The 20,835-nt window shown below is 35.0% G+C and overlaps 1 protein-coding gene across 2 annotated transcripts in view; it reads right to left on the reverse strand.

Annotated features, from left to right (window-relative positions):
• Nucleotides 1–1,384: 1,384 nt before the first annotated feature.
• The window catches only part of ENPP3 (ectonucleotide pyrophosphatase/phosphodiesterase 3), a 97,743-nt gene continuing 78,292 nt past the window's right edge, over nucleotides 1,385–20,835 (reverse strand). For both annotated transcript variants that reach the window (XM_007190870.2, XM_007190869.2), the window contains 6 exons: nucleotides 19,693–19,847; nucleotides 12,980–13,115; nucleotides 10,594–10,671; nucleotides 9,729–9,861; nucleotides 7,657–7,813; nucleotides 1,385–1,734 (listed from right to left, as the gene is read on the reverse strand). In XM_007190870.2, the coding sequence (XP_007190932.1) occupies nucleotides 1,564–1,734; nucleotides 7,657–7,813; nucleotides 9,729–9,861; nucleotides 10,594–10,671; nucleotides 12,980–13,115; nucleotides 19,693–19,847 (830 nt within the window). In that variant the 3' untranslated portion in view covers nucleotides 1,385–1,563. The remainder of the gene's footprint in view (nucleotides 1,735–7,656; nucleotides 7,814–9,728; nucleotides 9,862–10,593; nucleotides 10,672–12,979; nucleotides 13,116–19,692; nucleotides 19,848–20,835) is intronic.

Consider the following 20,835-nt stretch of genomic DNA (forward strand, 5'->3'; position numbering starts at 1 on the left):
AAAAACAATTTAGTTGCTTTAAGAGAAACTCAGAAGCAATGAGGGCAACCACAGTTAAACTCAGTTCAAGGATGTAACCATCCTTCACTTGTCTCCCCCCAAAGTGGAGTCTAAATTCCAGGTTATCTTATCTAGTTTCCAGGCCACAGTGGGGCAGGGGACCACTGATTGGAGGAATTCTATCTGTATACAGGGCATCAACATTTTTGCCACATAGCTGGAAATAGTTTCCAATTTTTGTCTTGTCTTTCAGCTTCTCTGAATTGTACATTTTAAAACTAACTCTATAAGTAGAGTTAAAACAAAAACCCAATGGCCCTAAGCTAATATTTAAATTACTTATAATTAATGACCATAATTCCATTGAAGTCCTAATAGAAATAGTTTGTTTTTTGAAGCTCATGCCACAAGAATTTTTTCTCACCAGCAAAGCCTGTGTCCCCTGTATGAACTGGTCTATATATATCAGAAATGAATCTGGAACATTGCCAGTCTGCAAACCAAAAATCTGACCAATGGTATTGCCTCCCAAATGAGTACTGGGATCTCTTTGCTTAATAATCACATTTTGAAAAATTAAAGAGATACATATATAGTTTTTAAAAATTTGTATGCAATGCCAAAAGTCACAAGATAAAAATTTTATCTCCCTCTGTCTCTTAGTATTAATTCCTGCCTCTCTCCACCCTGGCTTTAGTGTACAAATCAAGGTTGACAAACTTCAGACCGTGGGCCACCTCTAGCCCCCCAACTACTTTTGTAAATAAAGTTTTATTGGAAACAAGTTACTCCAATTCCTTTTACATATTATCTATGACTACTTCCTTGATGTAATGGCAGAGTTAATTAGTTGCAGCAGAGTCTGTACAGCCTGAAAAATTCTATTATCCAGCACTTAAAGAGAAGTTTTGCTAGCCCCTGAAAAATGATAGTATACTATACATGCTATTCTACCACTTCTCTTCATTTAACAATAGTCATACAGTCAATATGTAGATCAACTTCTTTCTTTATAGTAGTGGAATTGCATTCCATTGTTTGCTTAAATAAACACCATAATTTGCTCAACAAGTCTTTTAGGTTATTTTCTGGTCTTCGTAAAAGATGATATTTTCATGCATTTGTGAAAAGTATATCTGTTGGCACCACTTTTACAAATGAAATTACTGAATAAAGGTAATGTGTACTTTTTATTTTAATAAATATTGCCTGATTGCCAAGTACAAAAAGTTTTATAACAAAACTGATGTAGAACTGATTCAAAAGGGAGACCTACTTCTCCTACTCTCCCTTCTATTTAGATAATGCTGGGAAGAAAAATATAGCCCAGGATTATAAGAGAGATAATAAATATAATAAGGAAGGAGCAACATAGCACAATCTCTGGCAAAAAAAGTGTACCTTTAAAATAATATGTTTTTATTGAAATGAAAAAGAGAAGAGAATAATGAAAATTATACAACATGGCTTTTAGAGGAGTTAAGGAAAAATAGAAAACTTTGTTTTACACTCTTCTGCAGAAAAAATCATTTACAGTTTGCCAAAGTTGTTTTATATATTAAGTTAAATAATGGTTTCAAATGTGGGCAAATATGTCTTTAGTTGCAAAATTTCAGAGACAGGCTGTTCTTTTTCCTGATAAAAGTCAAGCCCAGTAAGAAGTTCCACATCACGGACCCGGGCAACATGTGCGTTGAATCTTTCTTCAATCCAAAGAGCTTCTGGTTTATTTTCCTGAAAAAGAAAAACAAAAGACTATTTTCCCTGGGGCATGATTTTTCATTGACAGAAAGATCTTTTATTACTTAGAAGTTGTCCTTTTTCCTGTGTTTTTTTGGTTGTTTTTGTTTTTGTTTTTTTTACTGAGGTATAATTGACATAAACAGCATTCTATTAGTTTTAAGTGTACAACATAATGATTCAGTGTTTGTTCCTGTGGTTTTTATTGCCTTAAATCTTAATTTGATACAGCTAAATTTTGTTGTATATTAAAAGAAAAAGAAAAAGTACAAAGTATACTATAACAAATACAGACTGCCATAAAGTCATAAAGTACAGCCAATTTTACATTTACTTCAGATACAAATTTTTTTAAAAACTGAGACATTAAAGATGAAGTTAAGTCCCCACATTCCTCTACTCAGAGTTAATCGTTACCATGAGTCAGTGTGAATCCAGTCTGTGTTTTTACACTTTTACTGCACATCAGTATACAATATATAGCATTGATTTATGTTTTCAGATTTATAGAAATCATGTAAGTGGCATTCTATAATTACTTTTTCATTCAATATTATGTTTGTAATCTATTCATAGTGAAATATCTAGATCTAGTTAAATCATTTGTTTTTAGCTATGGTTTGTGGTAGCACAGTTTATTTTTTTCATTGCCATATTGCTAGTATTTTTGGCATTATAAATAATAGTGTCATGATAAATTACCACATGTCTTCTGTGTTCAAGAACATGAGTTTCTAGGATATAGAAATGGAATTGCTGGGTCATAGAGTACATGTAACTTTAACTTTACCAGATATTAAACCTAGCACTCCTCAAAGTGTTTATACCAATTTATAGTTCCATTGGCAATGGAGGATAATCCCCATTTCCCCACATCCTTACCAAACCATGATGTGAAATAGTGCTTTATCCCTGTTTAAGTGTTATTACCCTGAGTTTGACTGAGTATCTTTTCAGATATTTCTTGGCCATTTGACTTTCAATAGGTTTTTAACTACATACAAAAAACAGTATAGTTAAAAATAGTATAATAAATAGTATAGTAAAAACAATTTTGTATACTATATATACTGTATATATAAAGGTTAGTGCAATAATTTAGAGCCATGGATTTCTGTGAAATTCCTTATTCTTTATTTATTAATTTTCTGATATTCATATGATATTGCTAAATTTCCAGTTAAATTTTTAAAAAGTAAGAAAGTTTACAAGTTTGTTTAATTAGATGGGTCTGCTTAAATGACTTTCAGTTGACTTCAGCATACTGGTTCACTTGTTTTTTAAATATGCAAGATTAAAATAGGCAGCTACTATTTGAGCCAGAGAAAGTATAAGACGAAATCACTGTTTGTTTCGAACCTCTAAAGTATTTCTCCATGTGAGATTCATGAGGTGAGTTATTATTTTTTAAAATAAATATGTGATGTACTAATATTAACTCATATTTCTAATGGGAATCCAATTCAGTCTTTTTTTCTTGCCTTCACTATTTCACATTTTAGTAACATTTAATAGTTTTGATGACTTTTTTCATAAAGTTTCCCCCCCCGTGGCTTTTATAACTCTATTTTCTCCCAGCTTATTTGGTATCCATCTAACTGAATATTTAGGGAACACCTGACAGTCTTCACTTTTTTGAAACTGCAATGAAATGATCTTAATGATCTTAAATGAAATGAAATGTACTTAAATGATCTTAAGTACAACATAATTATAACTAGGCAGGGGTGATACTCAAGCTATTCCGTATCAGATAGTTCACCAGCACCAACCAATCTGAACAGAAGCCAGCTGTAGACAACTGCTCTAGCTGTACCACTGCATCCCAAGAGAATAAAAGCCTTGTGTATATTGAGTTTTTATGAGCCATATTTAAATATATGCTTTTAGATTTATATATATATAATTTATTGATTGATTACATATGTATTAGACCTGTTGCATAAATAGAAGTATTGTATACACCTAAAATACAACTCAATTTGTTAGTTTTTTGAGGCGATACCAGTTTCAGTACTTTTCTCCCCTAACCATCTCCTTAATCTCTTCCTTATTCACTTACAGTCTCGTTATCACTGCCGTCACACTAATGAAACCATTTTGTCAAGGATGACCTAACTGAGTAGAATTTTTGTAGACCTTTCACTTAGCTATTACCCCAAGCTTCTGAAAGTTCCTTCTTTGTCTTCCATAGCTCTGCTTACTTGTTTGATGACACCTTCTGTTTCCTCAGCTGACTTTAGTTTTTTCCATCCTGGAAGAATAGACATTTCCCTCCATCTGATCTTTGGACCTCTTCTCTCTATTTTCTTCCCTTTGGAAATTTTATTTCACTCCCATGATTTAATACCAAATCTATCTCTATAGTTCTGTTCTCTTCCAAGTTCCATACCTGTATTGTCTACCCCTAATTCTATTTACAGTACAACTGTGTACCCCCAATTGCATTTCCAATATATACTAAGTTACAATAATGATAGTCACTTGGAGTTATGGCAGTGTTCTCATTTATCTGACAGGAATTCAGCAATACAAAGTTGAGGGAAAAAAAGAAAAAGGAGGAGGAAAGAAATGATGGAAGAACAAAGGAAGACAGAAAATATATAAGGAAATAAGAATCTAGTTCTCTACATCAAATGTGAGGTGGAATTGTGACTCTACCATTTCTACAACTGGTATCTGTTCCCTTAAACATTTTATAGTGTGAGTACCTTCCCCCCACTCAGTGATTAGAATATTTAAAAGTGCAGAATTTTCATACAACATGACCCTTAAAGAAAGCCTATTTCATTGGGTGCTTAAAGCACAATTACCTGTTCTAATGCTGGTGGAAATGTTGGCTGAATTTCACTTATTAAGGTACAGCTTGTGTATGTACAGTACTTTGTGGGTGATTTGATTCTGGGTGATTTTTTCTGTAAACAATTTCACTTTATTTTGACTTTAGAATGTAATTCCTTAAAAAATGTGATTTCTTTATAATGGCTACCATTTACTTACTATTTATTTAGAATTCTTAGGGGTTTATATGAAATATCTTATTTAATTTTCAAAACAACATCATGAGGGGGTGAGTTTTTTATACATTTGAAGAAAGTGACACAGTTGTTTACCCAAAGAGGCCAAATCAGTAACTGAACCCAGATATCCAACTCTAAAACTCATGCATTTGCATTCTATTCTATACTGCTTCTCACATACCCTCCTAGATATTCAACTAGTTTCTTAATCGGAAGACCACCAACAGCAAATGTATCCTTCCCAAAACGACTGATTGTCTTATATATTTCCTGGCCAATCACACCTAAATTTTCAGTCACCTTTGGCTCTATCATCCTCTCTTCCCTCCCTATATCTAATTGACAGTCACATCTTATTAATGTCACAATCTCTCTTATAATTATAGCTTGGTTTAAGTTTGTTTCATACTCATCATATTATGCCTCATAGTTATCTTTATAGATATCATAGCCTGATTACTATACTGCCAATTCCTTAACATTTTGGAATATGTACAATTTATTAGTGATCATGTCTTATTCAATAGAGATGATGCCCTGTTAATTTTGAGATCATCTCCACGTTGGATGTTCAGGGAAAGCTTCATACCGTTTGTACTTTACCTTGAAGTGTAGGTGGAATTTTTAGCAGATGGAAAAGAAGGGCATTCTAGAAGACAGAAGAGCATGAGCAAGAACATGGAGGTAGGGAAAATCAAGGGGTGTTCAAGTAATTTCAAGAAGCTCAGTTGGCCTGGAACTTGCGTCTGCAAAGTCAGCTGAGGGTAAATGGTGAAGAGCCTTAAGTACAGGCTGGGAGATTTTTGTTTGTTTATTTTTGTAGTTTTATTCAGGGTAGATAGATAATCAAATGGATGAGAAAGGATGTCATCATGAAAAACTAAATTTTAAGATGAGCAACTTGATAGTGAAATACAGAGGTGAAGGGGAGGAGGACAGGAGATAGTAAAACTACTTAAGATTCATTTTCAAAAGTCCTGATAGAAGACAAAAAGGGCCTAGACCAGGGATAGCAAATCATTTCTTCTTTTCGCACCCATTCTAACCAATCCAAAATGGCTACCTAGAACCTCTATGATAAAGAACTATTTATTCCTGATTCAGTGGAAAAGAGCACCACACCGTATCAGTCACCAAAGTCTGCCACTGGAAGAGGAAGTGAAGAAGGACGGCTTCCCCTTGTCTTGACTAAATAAACTTCTGACAGGACAAATAGGAAGAGATTTAACTACACAACATCTCCTGATAGCTTCTTGTTTGGAAACTCTTCCTCATTCTAGGACTATGAGTGACCCACTGCTTAGCCTCTAAACTTTGCCATCCATCTTGAGTCACTGAAAGCAACCATTCAACACTCAAGTTCAAATCCTATCTTCAAGACTCAGCTAGAATGTCGCCTTCCTTACCAGAAAGTATTTTTCCTTTGAAATCCTACTACATTTTATCTGTCCCACTTTGTGCCACTTATTTTTCTTTCTTTTATTTTACTAGGCTTCTAAATGATAGACTATGAGCCTTTTTTGCTAGAATTCATATCTGATTTATCTGTGTATTGCCCATAGCACACAGTATGGTGAAGGCAGTTATGTGTTGAACACCTGAAATAGAGATGAATCCCAACCTGGCTTAGAACCTAAGCTTTAATTTCCATCTCTACTAGCCCATGGGATTTTCCATGTGAACGCCCATTTCTACAAACCAGGTGTGCCTACACTTAATTATCCTACCTACCTGCCAAAATAATTCTCATTCCTAACTTCCCTCTTTTTTTCCCCCTAATTACCTGCATTTAAAATCTCTGATTCAGCTTTGAGTCTCCCTTTTCCTTTGGCTCTTGCATCTAGCCAGTTGCCAAGTCCCTCCCTTCTTCATTTCCTCCACAGAAGAGTCTTCCTAATCCTTTCAATCTGTTCAAATTCTGCCCATCCTTCAGGGCCCAGCCCTACTCCCACCTCAATTTATGTAACCTTTATTGGTTATCCCAGCCAAAAGTGTTTTGAATTTGAAACCCTAAATACTTACAACAGTATGTGACAACGAACCTCAACTTTGTAATGTCTCTTACTTCTAATTTTTAAAATAATTCTTATATGATCTACTGGCCCATTTATGTGTCTGTATCTCATTTATATATCAAAGTTATATATGAACTCCTTGAGGGCAGACAATGTATTCTTCTTTGGTGCATTCGAAAAAGCTTCTATCATGATACTGTTTACTTAATAGGTATTCAATATATTAGCTGAATGACTTCAGTAAAACCCAATTACCAGAATACATATGTTTTTCTATAAAGAACACATATGAAGTTGAAGTAACTATTTACATATAATTTGCCTTGATCCAAAAGGTTTTGAGGTGGCCTAATACATGATGTTAAAAAAGGAATGTTATTTGAACTAACTTATTTTGTAAATATATATATGTATTTAGGTAAATATATATACACATATATATACACCCTATATATATATGTATTTTCAGACCTCATGTTTCAAGTTGATGGAATTTTTATATTTACATATTCATTTAAGAAACATTAATTTGGTGCCAACTTTGGGACAGAACCTTAAGGCTTGCATTCAGAATAAAAAGCCTAATAAGATACAACCCCTTTCCTTATTAGTGAATGTGAATAAAATATATCTAAATAAAATATATGACATGCATATATAAACACATGTTCATGTAAGCATATACATGTTTAAGTTGATATTAATTACATAGAGATCAACAGTCTAAGGAAAAGTTCAAAACTGAGGTCATATTTACTACAACTCTAACCCATGAAACACCTAAAAAATATACTGTAGTCAGAGCCACTTTTATGAAAGCCCAGATGAGCTCTGACTAATCGTTTTCTCAGGACCCAGGGCCTCTCCAGGAGCATACTCACGGGACAGCTCTCCACGTTGGTAGGTCGGTGAGGGATGACAAAGGGTAAGACGTCCAACCACCCAGGGCAGGCGTCGGGGGTTTGGCTCTTATTTTTACAACTGGTCAACACCACGAAGTAGTGTGTTGGGATGGGAACACTGGTGTTGACTACGTATCTAAAAACGTAATTGAAAAGATTTGATGTTATTATACTTTTGCTTCTGAAGATTAGAAATGTCTTTATATATTTTTAAAGAAATGTCAAAGTAAAATTATAGTAAAAGAAAGTAAATAAATAGAAAATACAAAATCTTACCACACATTTTTAAACCTTAATGAGCCTGAATCAAGATTTATAGAAGTCCAAGCCTGGTCATTTTAACATCATGGGAAAATATTAACATACAATGAAAAGCAGAGCATGGTATTCTGCCTCCCAGCTTTGTTGACTTATACATCACAGTGACGTTTCCTAATAGAGCAGGGGCTGGAAATGAAGGAGCTGGGATTTCAACTCTAGCTGCGCACTTCTACTAGACGTTTGGATGTGTACTAATCCTCTAATAGTCTAAGACTTTCTAAGTTTCCTCAACTTTAACATGGAGGTTTTCCTATGCTACCAACTTCGCAGCATAGACGGGGACAAATCCATACAACTGATATGACAGTCCTTTAGTCTCAGATAACAAACGTGAAAGTGCTTTTAAAAGTTTCAAGTGCAAAATAAAGGTAAGCTATTAGTATGAGTCCACTAAAAGGAAAATGAACTGGTAGAAGTAGTAATGTATTACTGTGATTTAGAATCAGAGCTAGACTGTCTGGGTTCTGGCTTTACTACTTAGTTTTGGAACTTAGACAAGTTAGTTAACCTCTCTGTGCCTCAGTTTCCTTTCCTAAATGGGAACTAATGGAATCTAACATGTGGATGTTTTTCAGATTAAATGAAGTATCTGTAAATTCTTAGAAGCATACCTAGCATGGAGTAAAGTGCTATCAAATTGTTTGCTAGGATTATTAAATGGTGAAAGACAGGATCAATAAACATTGAAATAAGGACAAGGCAAACAAAATTTAAGGCCACACACAGTGATCATGAATGTTATCTTATCAGAAGGTATAAGTAGAAATCATTGCTTTACATAATCTAGGCTTAGACAGTACAATAGTTTAGTACTGCCCATTTTGATAATAAAGAGAAATCATGGATGACACTTCTAAAACTCTCTATTCCTGTGTGCTGGGTTCAAAAGTAATTCTTAGCAACATGTAGGACCAGGTTTAGTACAAAGATGTACAGTTTAGTAGGACTAGTTTTCTATAGGAAGCCTACACTATCTCCTGTGAGATACTTTTATGAATCATCCACTATCCAAAATATTGGGCAGTATTTTGAATAGTCACTTCTTGATTTTTTTTATCTATTGCTGAACTGGTTCTCTATTTACTGATAGCACAGTGAGTCTTCCCTACCTCCTTAACCTTGACAAAACCACGTTTTCCCTTTCACATTAGTTTAGAAATTTTCCAAATAAAAATTTTGCTAAACTATTCCTGGACATTTTTTTCTTTGCCTATTAGTTTAAATCTTTGCCATAGAAAATTTTTGCTAAATATTTAGATAGACTAGTTGAAAATAGTCAACAATTGCATCTCTATATAAATATGTTATGTAATGTTTAGAATACTGAGCTTTAATTTTAAATATTGAGGTTTCCCCTTATGATACCCTACTGCCAAATCAAAAGTCCATTTGGGGGCTTCCCTGGTGGTGCAGTGGTTAAGAATCTGCCTGCCAATGCAGGGAACACGGGTTCGAGCCCTGGTCTGGGAAGATCCCACATGCCGCGGAGCAACTAAGCCCGTGAAGCACAACTACTGAGCCTGCGCGTCTAGAGCCTGTACTCCGCAACAAGAGAAGCCACGACAATGAGAAGCCTGCGCACCGCGATGAAGAGTAGCCCCCGCTTGCCGCAACTAGAGAAAGCCCACGCACAGAAACGAAAACCCAACACAGCCATAAATAAATAAATAAATAAATTTAAAAAAAAAAAAAAAAAAAAAAAAAAGTCCATTTGGTTTCAAATTACTTACTCTGTAATTTCATCTGGAGCATCAAAATGACCATCGTAATTATAATCAAATATTGGTCCACTAACCACATTCACTCCATTTCTTTCCATGGCATGTTTTACAAGAAGAACACTATGGAAGTAATTCCACATTGCTAAAAATAAAAGAATAAAGCGTTAAAAATGTCTGCCTCTATTGAACATGGAAATATTTTCTATTATAAACAGGTCCATTTAAATAGCATCCAATTCTGCTTTAATACTTGTCAGTGGTCATTGAGTAATACTGCAAAATAATCCATGCGACAAAAATAAACAGCCACATTCATGATAGCTTTTTGTTGTTGATGTAGTTACAGTCTCGGAATGACAGTTAAATATGTCTCCAAATGCTTCCCTAGGGCTGAGCTGCTTTGGGGACTGTATTAAAAAATGGTCAGAACACACATACTGCCTTATTAATTGTGACTCTAAGGACAAACACTTTTCATTTATTTATGGTGAGTATCAGTAAAATTTTCTTTTGTGGTTAGCTCTAAAATTAGGATTAAAAAATTATCAAAATTCTAGCAACAAGTCACCCAAAGTTGAAGTAAGTTGGAAAGAATTTACATTAGACATCCTTCCTGTTTCAATATTTAAAACATTAGAACAGGGACTTCCCTGGCAGTCCAGTGGTTAAGACTCCATGCTTCCACTGCAGGGGGCGCGGGTTCAATCCCTGGTCGGGGAACTAATATCCCGCATGCCACAAGGTGCGGCCAAAACAAAAAATTAGAACAAAATGACTGGTAACAGGAACAAATTGCAATAAAAGATGTGTTTAGTTTAGAAGTTCAAGGAGTCACTTGGGTATTTTAAAATTAATAATCTAAGTATATACTTACTTTTGAATGCTTCATACATAGGGACCAAATTACTTGTAATTAAAGCATCATATTGACTATCAGAAGTTCTATTGTTTGCTGCAAAACAAATGAATTTTATTAAATCTAGCTATAAGAGAAAGTATGACATTCTACATAATAGGCCCATTAGTATTACATACCAATGTAAATTTATTAACACACAAAACACAGAGATACAAAGCACTCTCCAGTGGAAGTCATCAATAATGCAGGCAGTTTTATGCATTTGATTGATACCTATAGTGGGCTGGTGACCCTCGAGAAGATAGGTCCATGTCCTAACCCCCCATTACCTCTGAATGTGATAGGTAGGAAAATAGTGTCTTTGCAGATGTCATTAAAAGTTCAAGATGAGGATATCCTGGATTTAGGGTGGGTTCTAAATCCAGTGACTGGTGTCCCTATAAGGAGGAGGAGGATTGAGAAGAGGAGAGACTCAGGGGAGAAAGCTATGTGAATATGGAGGCAGAGATTGGAGTGATGCAGCTACAAGCCAAGCAACACCTGGAGCCCCCAGATGCTGGAAGAGGTAAAGAAAGATTCTACCCTAGATTCTCTCTTGCAAAGGGAGCGTGGCCCTGTCAACACCCTGATTTCAGACTTCTGGCCTCTAGAACTTTGAGAGAATAAACCTCTGTTGTTTTAAGCCACCAAGTTTCTGGGTAATTTGTTACAGCAGTCTCTAGAAGACAAATATAATACTGATAGGAAAGCATTGTTATTGAATATACATAAAATAATAATGCTATGATAAATAACACTTCCAAAGTAAAATTTTCTTGAGAAAGTGGGTTTTAACTCAGTGACGACTGCTGACAGCACCATCAATGGTTGGCTTTGAAGACACATGGACTTGCCATCTAGAGGAGCGTGTGCTGAGCCTGTATGCGCTGGAACCAGACCGCCCGGGTTCGAATCCCAGCTCCACTGCCCACCAGCTGACCCACTTGGGCAAAGCGCTATGTCCCTTTGTACTTCATTTGTCTCATGGCATCTCTCTCACTGAAATATTGTGAGGATTTAAACTGCTGCAAGCCTATGACTGTTTATTATAATGTTTTTTATATTTAAACTACCCTTGGCTACCTTAACTAATACTCAAATGAAAGGCCAATGCATGGGAAGCAAAAGGCAAGGAGAAGCAAGATTTTTTTGCTTTTTTCTTTAAGATTTCACAGCTGCTCACGGTCCCCAGATCCTCTGCAAGCCTTTTCTACTTTTTTAAACTAAACTTTGAAAGTTGTAAAGTCAATGAACATAACATTATCTTCTTTTCAGGAAACATAAGAATTTGCTTATAATGGAAATGCTAACAATTTGTAATGGAGAGTTAGAAGGTGGTTTTGTTCAATCCTTAATATTTTTTGAGACAAGCTGTTTAGTTTTTCATTTCATTTCCTTGTCAAGACAAACATTTACAAATCAACCAATATCTTAGGGCTTAACAGATACAATTTTATAATGCCAATTTAAAATTTTTTATTAATAAAATGTTGCAACTATTTAAGGTTTATCCTAGGGTTTACATAAATTTGGTGGCGCTCTAATTGTCTCTAGATATTGTAACAAGATATCTCAGTTTATTATCCTAATTCTCTGTCAGGAATTTTACATTGATGTGCTACTTGCTTTCACTAGGCCTTTTTTTCCCACTATAAATCTCAGAACCTCTAAATTATAAATCTCTAAATTGACCTCTTTGGTCATGGCTTCCAGAAAAATGAAGCCAAATATCTGGAGAAAACCCATTCTCAGAAGCTGAAATTGTTGAAAATCTCATGAGTAAATCAAGGAAATGACAATCCCTGCTGAACAGAGAAGAGATTTGGGTTTTAGAAAAATCACATTGGCTTTTGCATGTTCCCAAGAGAGAAGCTTTCTGAAAAAATATTTCAAGTTCATTCAGCTGCTTAATCCACATAAAGCTGTTGGATATACAGCCTGAGCGAGAGGCCCAAATTCCAGCCTGATTTGTCTTCACAGGCACAGCTGCATTCTCAAGGCAAGCCTTAGCTTGGCCAGTCACCAGAAGAAAAAAAAAAAGAAAAGAAAAAATAAAGTCTTTTTAGACGCTTGTGTCCCTCTCCAAAGAATCTTCAGTTTTAAAATTAAACTTAAACCTGCCGAACTCTCTGAACATCTGGGCCAGATTAAAGCTGATATGTGGTTCCCAGTGCAAAATTTATTAGTCTTTATTATAGCTGTTGCACTGCTCCAGGCCAGCCCACAACCACTGGAAGCCTCCTGGGCAGCTAGTTTAGCCCAAGCAGGTAGTTTTGGTGGGGAGCATATGTTTAGGGCACATGCCCACATCCAGCTGATGAGGGCTTTCTAAGCTGCTGCTCTAAAAAAGAGTTATACAAACCAGGAGGATAGAGGAAGCCGTGGGTGATATTCTTGTCTGCTAAACAGAAGGAAAAATTTTGGCTCTCAGAAGGAGCAACCCTGACATCAGCCCGCAGACAGTCTGGGACGGTGGGAGGAAGAGGCAATGTGTCTCCCTGTTGAAAGAGAGAAAAGAAAAAAAAAAAAAAATGACGCCCACATTGTGGCTCACCCATCGCCTTACTTGGTTTGTAACTTCCCTAGAATGTTTTTCATTTAACCTTTTCTTATTTTCTTAGTGAATCAGGTCTACGCAAGCAATGGAAATGGATGTCTTCAGCAATGTTTTCTTCTGTGGTTCCCTTCTGGTTAGGGACACGGGAAGGGCAAATCAAATACACCTTGGAAAGGAATATTTGCAGGTTAAAACCTGAATTGAGTGCAGAGGGATAATGGGAGCTACTGCTAAAAACCCAAATCCATTTCAGGATCTAACTTTAGGTGGTGATATATACTGTGCTTGCAAATAAAAATTGAAAATAAAATATAAACTATTTTTAAAATACAGATATGACTTAAGGATAATATTCTTCAGTTGAGCAAGAACTTCTAATTAACCTAAGATTAACTCAAAGAAGCTGTATAAATTTACTTATTTGGGGACTTTAATAAATTTGTAGCTATGCTTTATTCATCTTGAAATATAGGAATATATTTTTTATAATTTTCTTTGCAACTTTAAAGACTAATATGATAATTCATTTACTAGCAGGCATCTATAAATGCGCTGCCTAAGTACTTAAGGTAATACAGTATTACATAATCATATTTTGATGAGCATATAATTATGAGTATGTAAACATTTTGCTATTCATTTAATTTTTTCAGAAATTTTGGTTTATATGCCCTCTACTGCCCACAACATATATATTTCTTAAAAGATTATTTTATAATTTATAAAAAAGAAGTTTAAATTAAATTAGAATGTTCTTCCTCTATTCACTATATTGTGCTAAAAGCAAAAATTAGCTATGGTGTCTAAAACATATGTGGTAATTATTTTATAATATATGCATATATCAAACACATCACATTGTACACGTTGTAAACTTACACAATGTTATATGTCAGTTATATCTCAATAAAGCTGAGGAAAAATAAATAAATAAAATGTACAAGATCAATTCACAAAGGAAAAGGCAACATACACTGTGTGCTACATTCATAGGCAGGAGAGCCCCATGATGAGATATAGGACAGGAGGGAGATGAAGATGAGGGGAAACACAAGCAGAGGATGTACCCCTAACATGCGGCAACACACCGGTTGGAAAACACTATACAGCAGTGGCGTAAATTTCTCAACTTGATGTACACAAACATTTATCTCTGCTCCCCTCTGAAATCCCATTAAAAGAACAGTAATGATGAAGACACATAAGAGATGATAAGAAATTTTCAGAAACTGGAAGTCAGATAAGCATATCTGTTTACTACTGTAACCTTGACTTGGTAAACCAGTAAACACTGATAACAAAGAGCCTCTGGTTGGGAAAAGCCCAAAGAAACTGATTCCTTCTGTAGAACACCAGAAGTGTAGAACTTGGAGTCTCCTAAAGACAGGGGATGTATGTAAAGTTGGAAAGAAGAGGATAGGTTGAAAGTCTGTAAAAGAGGCCAGACAGAGGCTTTACTCACTGGGGAGGTTGATCCAAAGAGATAACCAGACTAAAGGACACAAGGCATCCTGGAAAGCAGATGAAAGCAATGGAATAAAATTTTAAAATCTATGTACTGAATGGTAAGATTCCCTCCAGTCTCATCACCCCCGTGTATGTTGGTTCACATGAGAAGTGTCCTTTCTTTGAAAAACAAACCAGACTGAAAAGAAAACGAGATACAATTGGGAGTCCCCAACAAAATGTCTGGTTCTCCTCCTGATTAACATATAATGAAGCCTATCAGCTGGCAAACTCAGCCCTGTAGCTTAGTGCCTCGCCCTTAAGATATGAGCTGACAGCCAAGGACCACCAGATATGCATTGGGGTTGGGGAGAGGAACGAAGAAGAAAAAGAGACAATACAGACAGCAGAAGAAAACTCACTTCTCAGAGAGATGAGAGTATGTATGGCATCCATAGAGAAAGAGCAGAAAGCATTTAAAAAGGAAAGAGATAACAGAAAGAGCTCTTGGGATTTAAAAATATGACAGCAAAAAAAAAAAAAATGACAGCAGAAATAAAATTTTCATTAAGCTCTAGAAGATGAAATTGCAGATATTTCTCAAAAAGTGAATTAAAGACAAGAGATGGAAAAAGGGAAGGCACATATAAACACATTAGAAGTCTAATGTCCTATTAATTTTGAAGAAAAACTGTTTCTAAAATTCTAAAGCTAAGCCATCAATTAAGCATATAGATAGAATAAAAACATTTTGAGATGCACAAAGTCTCAAATATGTATCTTCTCTTCTTCCTTTCTTAGGAAGCTCCTCAGTGATATAGTCACCAAAACAAGGAGTAGACCAAGAAATATGAAGATATTAGTATTAGATGCACTGTATCTGCTCCCACCATTTATTTCATTCTCCTTCTGGTGCAGATACTAGAAAGCTAAAAACATTTGTTTATATTCTTTCAAAAACATATAGTGAACAATTCTGAATGACCACGTTTCTTCACTTGGTGTAAAGGGGCACATAGAGACGATACAAAGTGGGAGAACTAGGGAGATTGACAGCTGACCCAGTCAGAACTATAGACACTCAGAATATTGTGAGTTGATGTTTCCTACCACACACCATTTTACTTGAAGAAATATATAATACATGAATGTAGCCATAGATGCATTTTCCATAATATAAGGAAAGTGAAATGCCTATATTCAATAGTTAAAATTATAAAAATCTTAAGGAGGGAAGTTTATTTTAATTTTAATGAGCCTGCAGCTATGGAAGTTGTGCTCAAACAATTCAGTTGGGCAAAATGTTTACTGTTTTCTCAAAGTGGCATAGACTTTGGGTTGGGAGAAAAGGACCAGGATGGCTTTAGTCAGAAAGTACTAAAAAAAGTTACACATTTTCTGCTAACTGAAAATCTTAGATGTGTTTCTTATATATCAAACTTGAACCCCCAAATATAAGTATATCAAGACTGGGAAAGACAGGGTATGGCCTCCTTTATAAAGGTGAGATCATGCAGTAGGCAGCTCTCTAGAAGGATGAAGGGGAGGTCTAGTCACATCATTTCTGAATCTTGGGCTCTTGAGAAAAGGCATAGTGAACTACCACCTTACCACCCCACTACTCCCCTACAGACACAGATACACGCACAGACACACACAGACACAGACACAGACACACAGACACAGACACACACACACAGACACACACACACAAATAGTTTCATCCTTCCATCTGTTCAGAGTTCCTTAGAGTTTTTTAAGCCAGGGGATAGAAAGTCAGGAAAACAATAAATAGAATTCAGACACTCAGATGAAATCTGAACTCTAGCTCTCAAAATTCTTCAAGGGAAGTAGATGATAAGCACAGACAGGAAAGTGAGATACTTTCATTTCTAGTCTGGCATGGAGACAAAATAGAACTTAAACAAGGGATAAAACTATTTTTATTGAAGTTATATAGACTCTCCTTATCTGTAGACTGAATGTCAAAGCTAAAACGTATTTATTTAAAGATTGGATAATTGTGATCTTGCCTTACGGTAAGGATAATAATTATACACATGTTTAAATTATTTTTCTGGTAGTGATTTTTTTCTATAGGGAAAAATATTTCTTATAGTTCAAAAAACAAAAAAAACCTTTTGCAATACACAATAATGTCCCTAGTTTTTAAAGACTCAGAAAACACATTTGGGTCATAATTTACAATATCAGTGCTAACAAGCTTTAGAAACAAAAAAGACTTTGTAAAAATTTAGTTATGGGCAATATATACATATGTATATATAGAGAGAGAGGGAGAGATTTTTCAAAGTGTACTAGATTTTCTTCTCTGAAAAAGCCCTTTGACTTCATACTTAATTTCTGAATTAGATATGCTAAATAATTGTAATTCTTGGTATTATTTTTAATTTTCCACCTAGCAACAGAAAAAACAATTCTCATCTTCCTACTGAGGAGGGCCAGAAGCAAAACCCTTATACAGTCTGATCAACCTTAATGGTTTTGAAGCAATTGCTGTAGGACCGTGATTTCAAATCACAACTACTTCCCCCAAACTCTTCTGAGATAATAACAACAACAACAATTAGAAAACCCACCAAAACCACAGAAAAACAAAAGTTCCGTAAAACTTAAAGACACAAGCCAATTGGGTCCATGCTCCAAAAAGTGCTTATTTAAAGTCTGATTTTTCAAACACAGAGCTGATTTACAACATTTCTATGTGAATCTCAAAACATCCTTGTATGTAATTTTCTTGAACCACGACATACTAACAGAGTAATTTCTGAATTAGAAAGCAGAAAATTGCTAGAATTCCATCCTCTCACATGGACAGAGAAATACACAAGTAGTTCTGTGGGATCTGTGAAAGGACAGGAACTTTGGGTAACAAAGAAGCTAGTTTTAAAACAATAACAAAAAAAGAATTGTACTAAACTCTTAGTCTGAGCCCACTTGAAATCTCTCTGCCTTTGGTTTCCGCTAAAGCTCATATAAATTCAGGAATGCAAGACAGCAGGGGAAAGTATTAAAAACATAAACATTCCCCTTAACTCCACAGAATCCCTGGTACCTGGACTTTTCAAAATAGAGAATAGAATAATAAAACTGGCCTTGAATATACTGCCCCTCTCAAAATCAAAAACAAAATAGAAATTATTTTAAGGAATAAATAACTTCATATTATTGTTTCATAGTATGCTTCATAGCATGTTGAAGAAAATCACAGACAACTGAACACTGTGCACATTAAGAAAGTGATGTTGCCATTAACCATACATATGAACTCAGGTAACTTTGTAACATATTTGCCCACATTGGAAAACAACATTAGTGCTCTCCTACCACTGACCACAATTAAACCATTGTCAGAGGGAGAGTTGACTTTCAGAACACATAAAGCCATAATTAGTAGTGGGAAAATATGCTTATTCCAGAAATCTTGAATTGGAACAAGAAGAGTAAATAAACTAGATACAACCAATCATTTCCTTTCCATAAAAAGAGATGGAAGATCTGTACCCTTAACAAGAACAGTAATAGGTAGGGGTTTGTCATCAGAATCTTTGTATCTAAAATACTAAGATTTTCTCTACAAAAACAGCTTCCTGAATATTTATTTACCCTTCTGGTTGGAAGTACTGCTTCATCTTTAGTTCTTTAAAAATAATGGTTGGGATTAATTTATCTAATGCATTCACTCAATAACCATTTACTGGGCAGCGGTATTGTGCTGGGGAATACATTAAATAAAACCATTCAGCTCAGTGGTTTGTGACCACCTAGAGGGGTGGGATAGGGAGGGTGGGAGGGAGGGAGACGCAAGAGGGAAGAGATATGGGAACATATGCATATGTATAACTGATTCACTTTGTTATAAAGCAGAAACTAACACACCATTGTAAAGCAATTATACTCCAATAAAGATGTTAAAAAAAAAAAATTCCTGCCATGAAGGAATGTTTGGGCTGATTTTTGGCAGACTTTGATTTTTGCTTTAATTTACATTTCCCTGATTGCTAATAAGTTTCAATTGTTTGGTTCATATCCTTTGCCCATTTATTAACTAAGATGCTTGCCATTCTCTTGTTTATTGGTAGAAATTTACTAGCCATTCTGGATCCTAATTAGTATTCTGTATACTCATCCCTTGTTTCTTATATGCAGTGCAAATATATTGTCCCACCCATAACTTCATTTTTTTTTGTCACACATTAATGTTAATGTAGTAAATTAATCAATTTCCTCTATGTAATTTTTGTTTTTGTTGTTGTTCTGTGTCCTAAGAAATCCTTCCCTATCCTGAGGTCATAAAGATATACACAAAGGAAAATATGGATTTGCTGTTCACATTTAGGTCTATAAATTCACCATCAATTTAATTTTGTATGTGGTGTGAAGTAGGGATCTAATATTTCTTTTTCTTATGGTAGCCAATTGTCCCGGTGACATTAATTGAAAAGGAGTTTGCCAGATAGTGAAAGAGGTAAGAGGATTTAAACAATTGGATTCTCAACCTCAATCTGCAGAGACCTGTAACATAGGACACCTATACATGTAAGCCTAGCCTGGCTTCTTAGAGTGCTAGATTCTTTAGGGAAGGATTACCTCTTATTCACATTGTGTTTACTGTGCCTACCATGGTACACAGCAGATAGTATAGTATTTTAAAGTAATCAAATAAATAACAAAACCCTTTATAACTTAGTTACCATCACCTTTTAGGTGCACCCACCATATACTTGGGAAATACCAAATGAAATGTGTGCCTCTGTACTTCCTGTTGCTTCTCTTTGAAATCTTTTTTTCTGCCTGCCATACCAATTAGCCAGTTGGCCTGTAAACACTCTGCTTTCTCCAGGCAAAACACAATGTATTCCTCTTTTGCACCCATGTAGCACCTACAAGTACTTGTAAGTAAAACCTGGGACATTGTCTTATCAATACAAGCCACAGGCCCGTTGAGCTCCCTTTGGGATCTCTACTGCAAATCAAAATTCAACTTTTAGTATAGTAAAGAACTACAGTTTCTTTCCAGCCTGCGTGCATCAATGGACACAGGAACTTACCGGTTTAGGGACTGTATATGAACTCCAAAGGGGCATCCTGCTAGTTTTGTCAAATCCACTGATATATTCCCTGTGATAAAGAAGACAGTGTTCCTTGTTCTTCTGTATAACCCTGGGCCTTCCAAATGGCAAGTTTAGTTTCTTTGTTGTTGTTACTAAAATAAAAATAACATAAAATAAAAATGTTTGTGAAAATTAGCAAATGTTTCTATGTATAGTAACTACCCATCTCTGATGGATTATTATTTTCCAGGTACTCTGATAACTATTTTACATATTTAACCTCTTTTAAGTCTTACAACAACCCTATGAGGTAGGTGTTATTATTGCATTCTAAAAATTAAAAAACTAAGGCTTAGATAAATTATTTAGCTAAACAGCTAACAGTTCACAAGACATATCCGAAGAGATAAAACCTTAAAATCAAAAGCACATACTTTATAACAAAGATGACTTACTTTAGTAATTGTCCTAGGAAAGAAATTGGAATTTTATTAAAAGTATGCCTACTGTATTTATTCATTTTTAATTGTCTGCCATTAGTCTAAATTCCACCAATTACTGATGGTTAAAAAACGTGCAGGATATTCATGCCATGGAATAACACTCAGTAGATTATAAGAAGATTGTCAAAACAGCCGACGTATTTACTGAACTCTTACTGTGTGCCAGGCACCATTCTAAGTACACACATATGTTAACTCATTTAGTCTTCCTAACAACTCTAAAAGTAGGTATTTCCATTTTACAATGATGAAACAGGCCTAGAGAGTTCAATACAAGAATACTTGAAAGATAACAGGTTGATTGTAGTTAATAACACAGTATTGCACATTTGAAAGTCACTAAGAGAGTAAATCTTAAAAATCCTCATCACAAGAAAAAAAAAATTTTATAACTATGTATGGGGACAGATATTAACTAGACTTATTGTGGTGGTCATTTTGCAATATATACAAATATTGAATCATGATATTGTACACTTGAAACTAATATAATGTTATACGTCAATTATACTTCAGTTAAAAATTTTTTAAAGTAAAAAAATAAAAGGGATAACAGGTAATAATAATATTACTCCAGGGCAGACACTGTTCTACATTCTTTCCATGGGTTAGCTCTTTTTTTAAAATTTTTATTTCA

Source organism: Balaenoptera acutorostrata, chromosome 14, assembly GCF_949987535.1.
Source record: "Balaenoptera acutorostrata chromosome 14, mBalAcu1.1, whole genome shotgun sequence".
NCBI lineage: Eukaryota > Metazoa > Chordata > Mammalia > Artiodactyla > Balaenopteridae > Balaenoptera > Balaenoptera acutorostrata.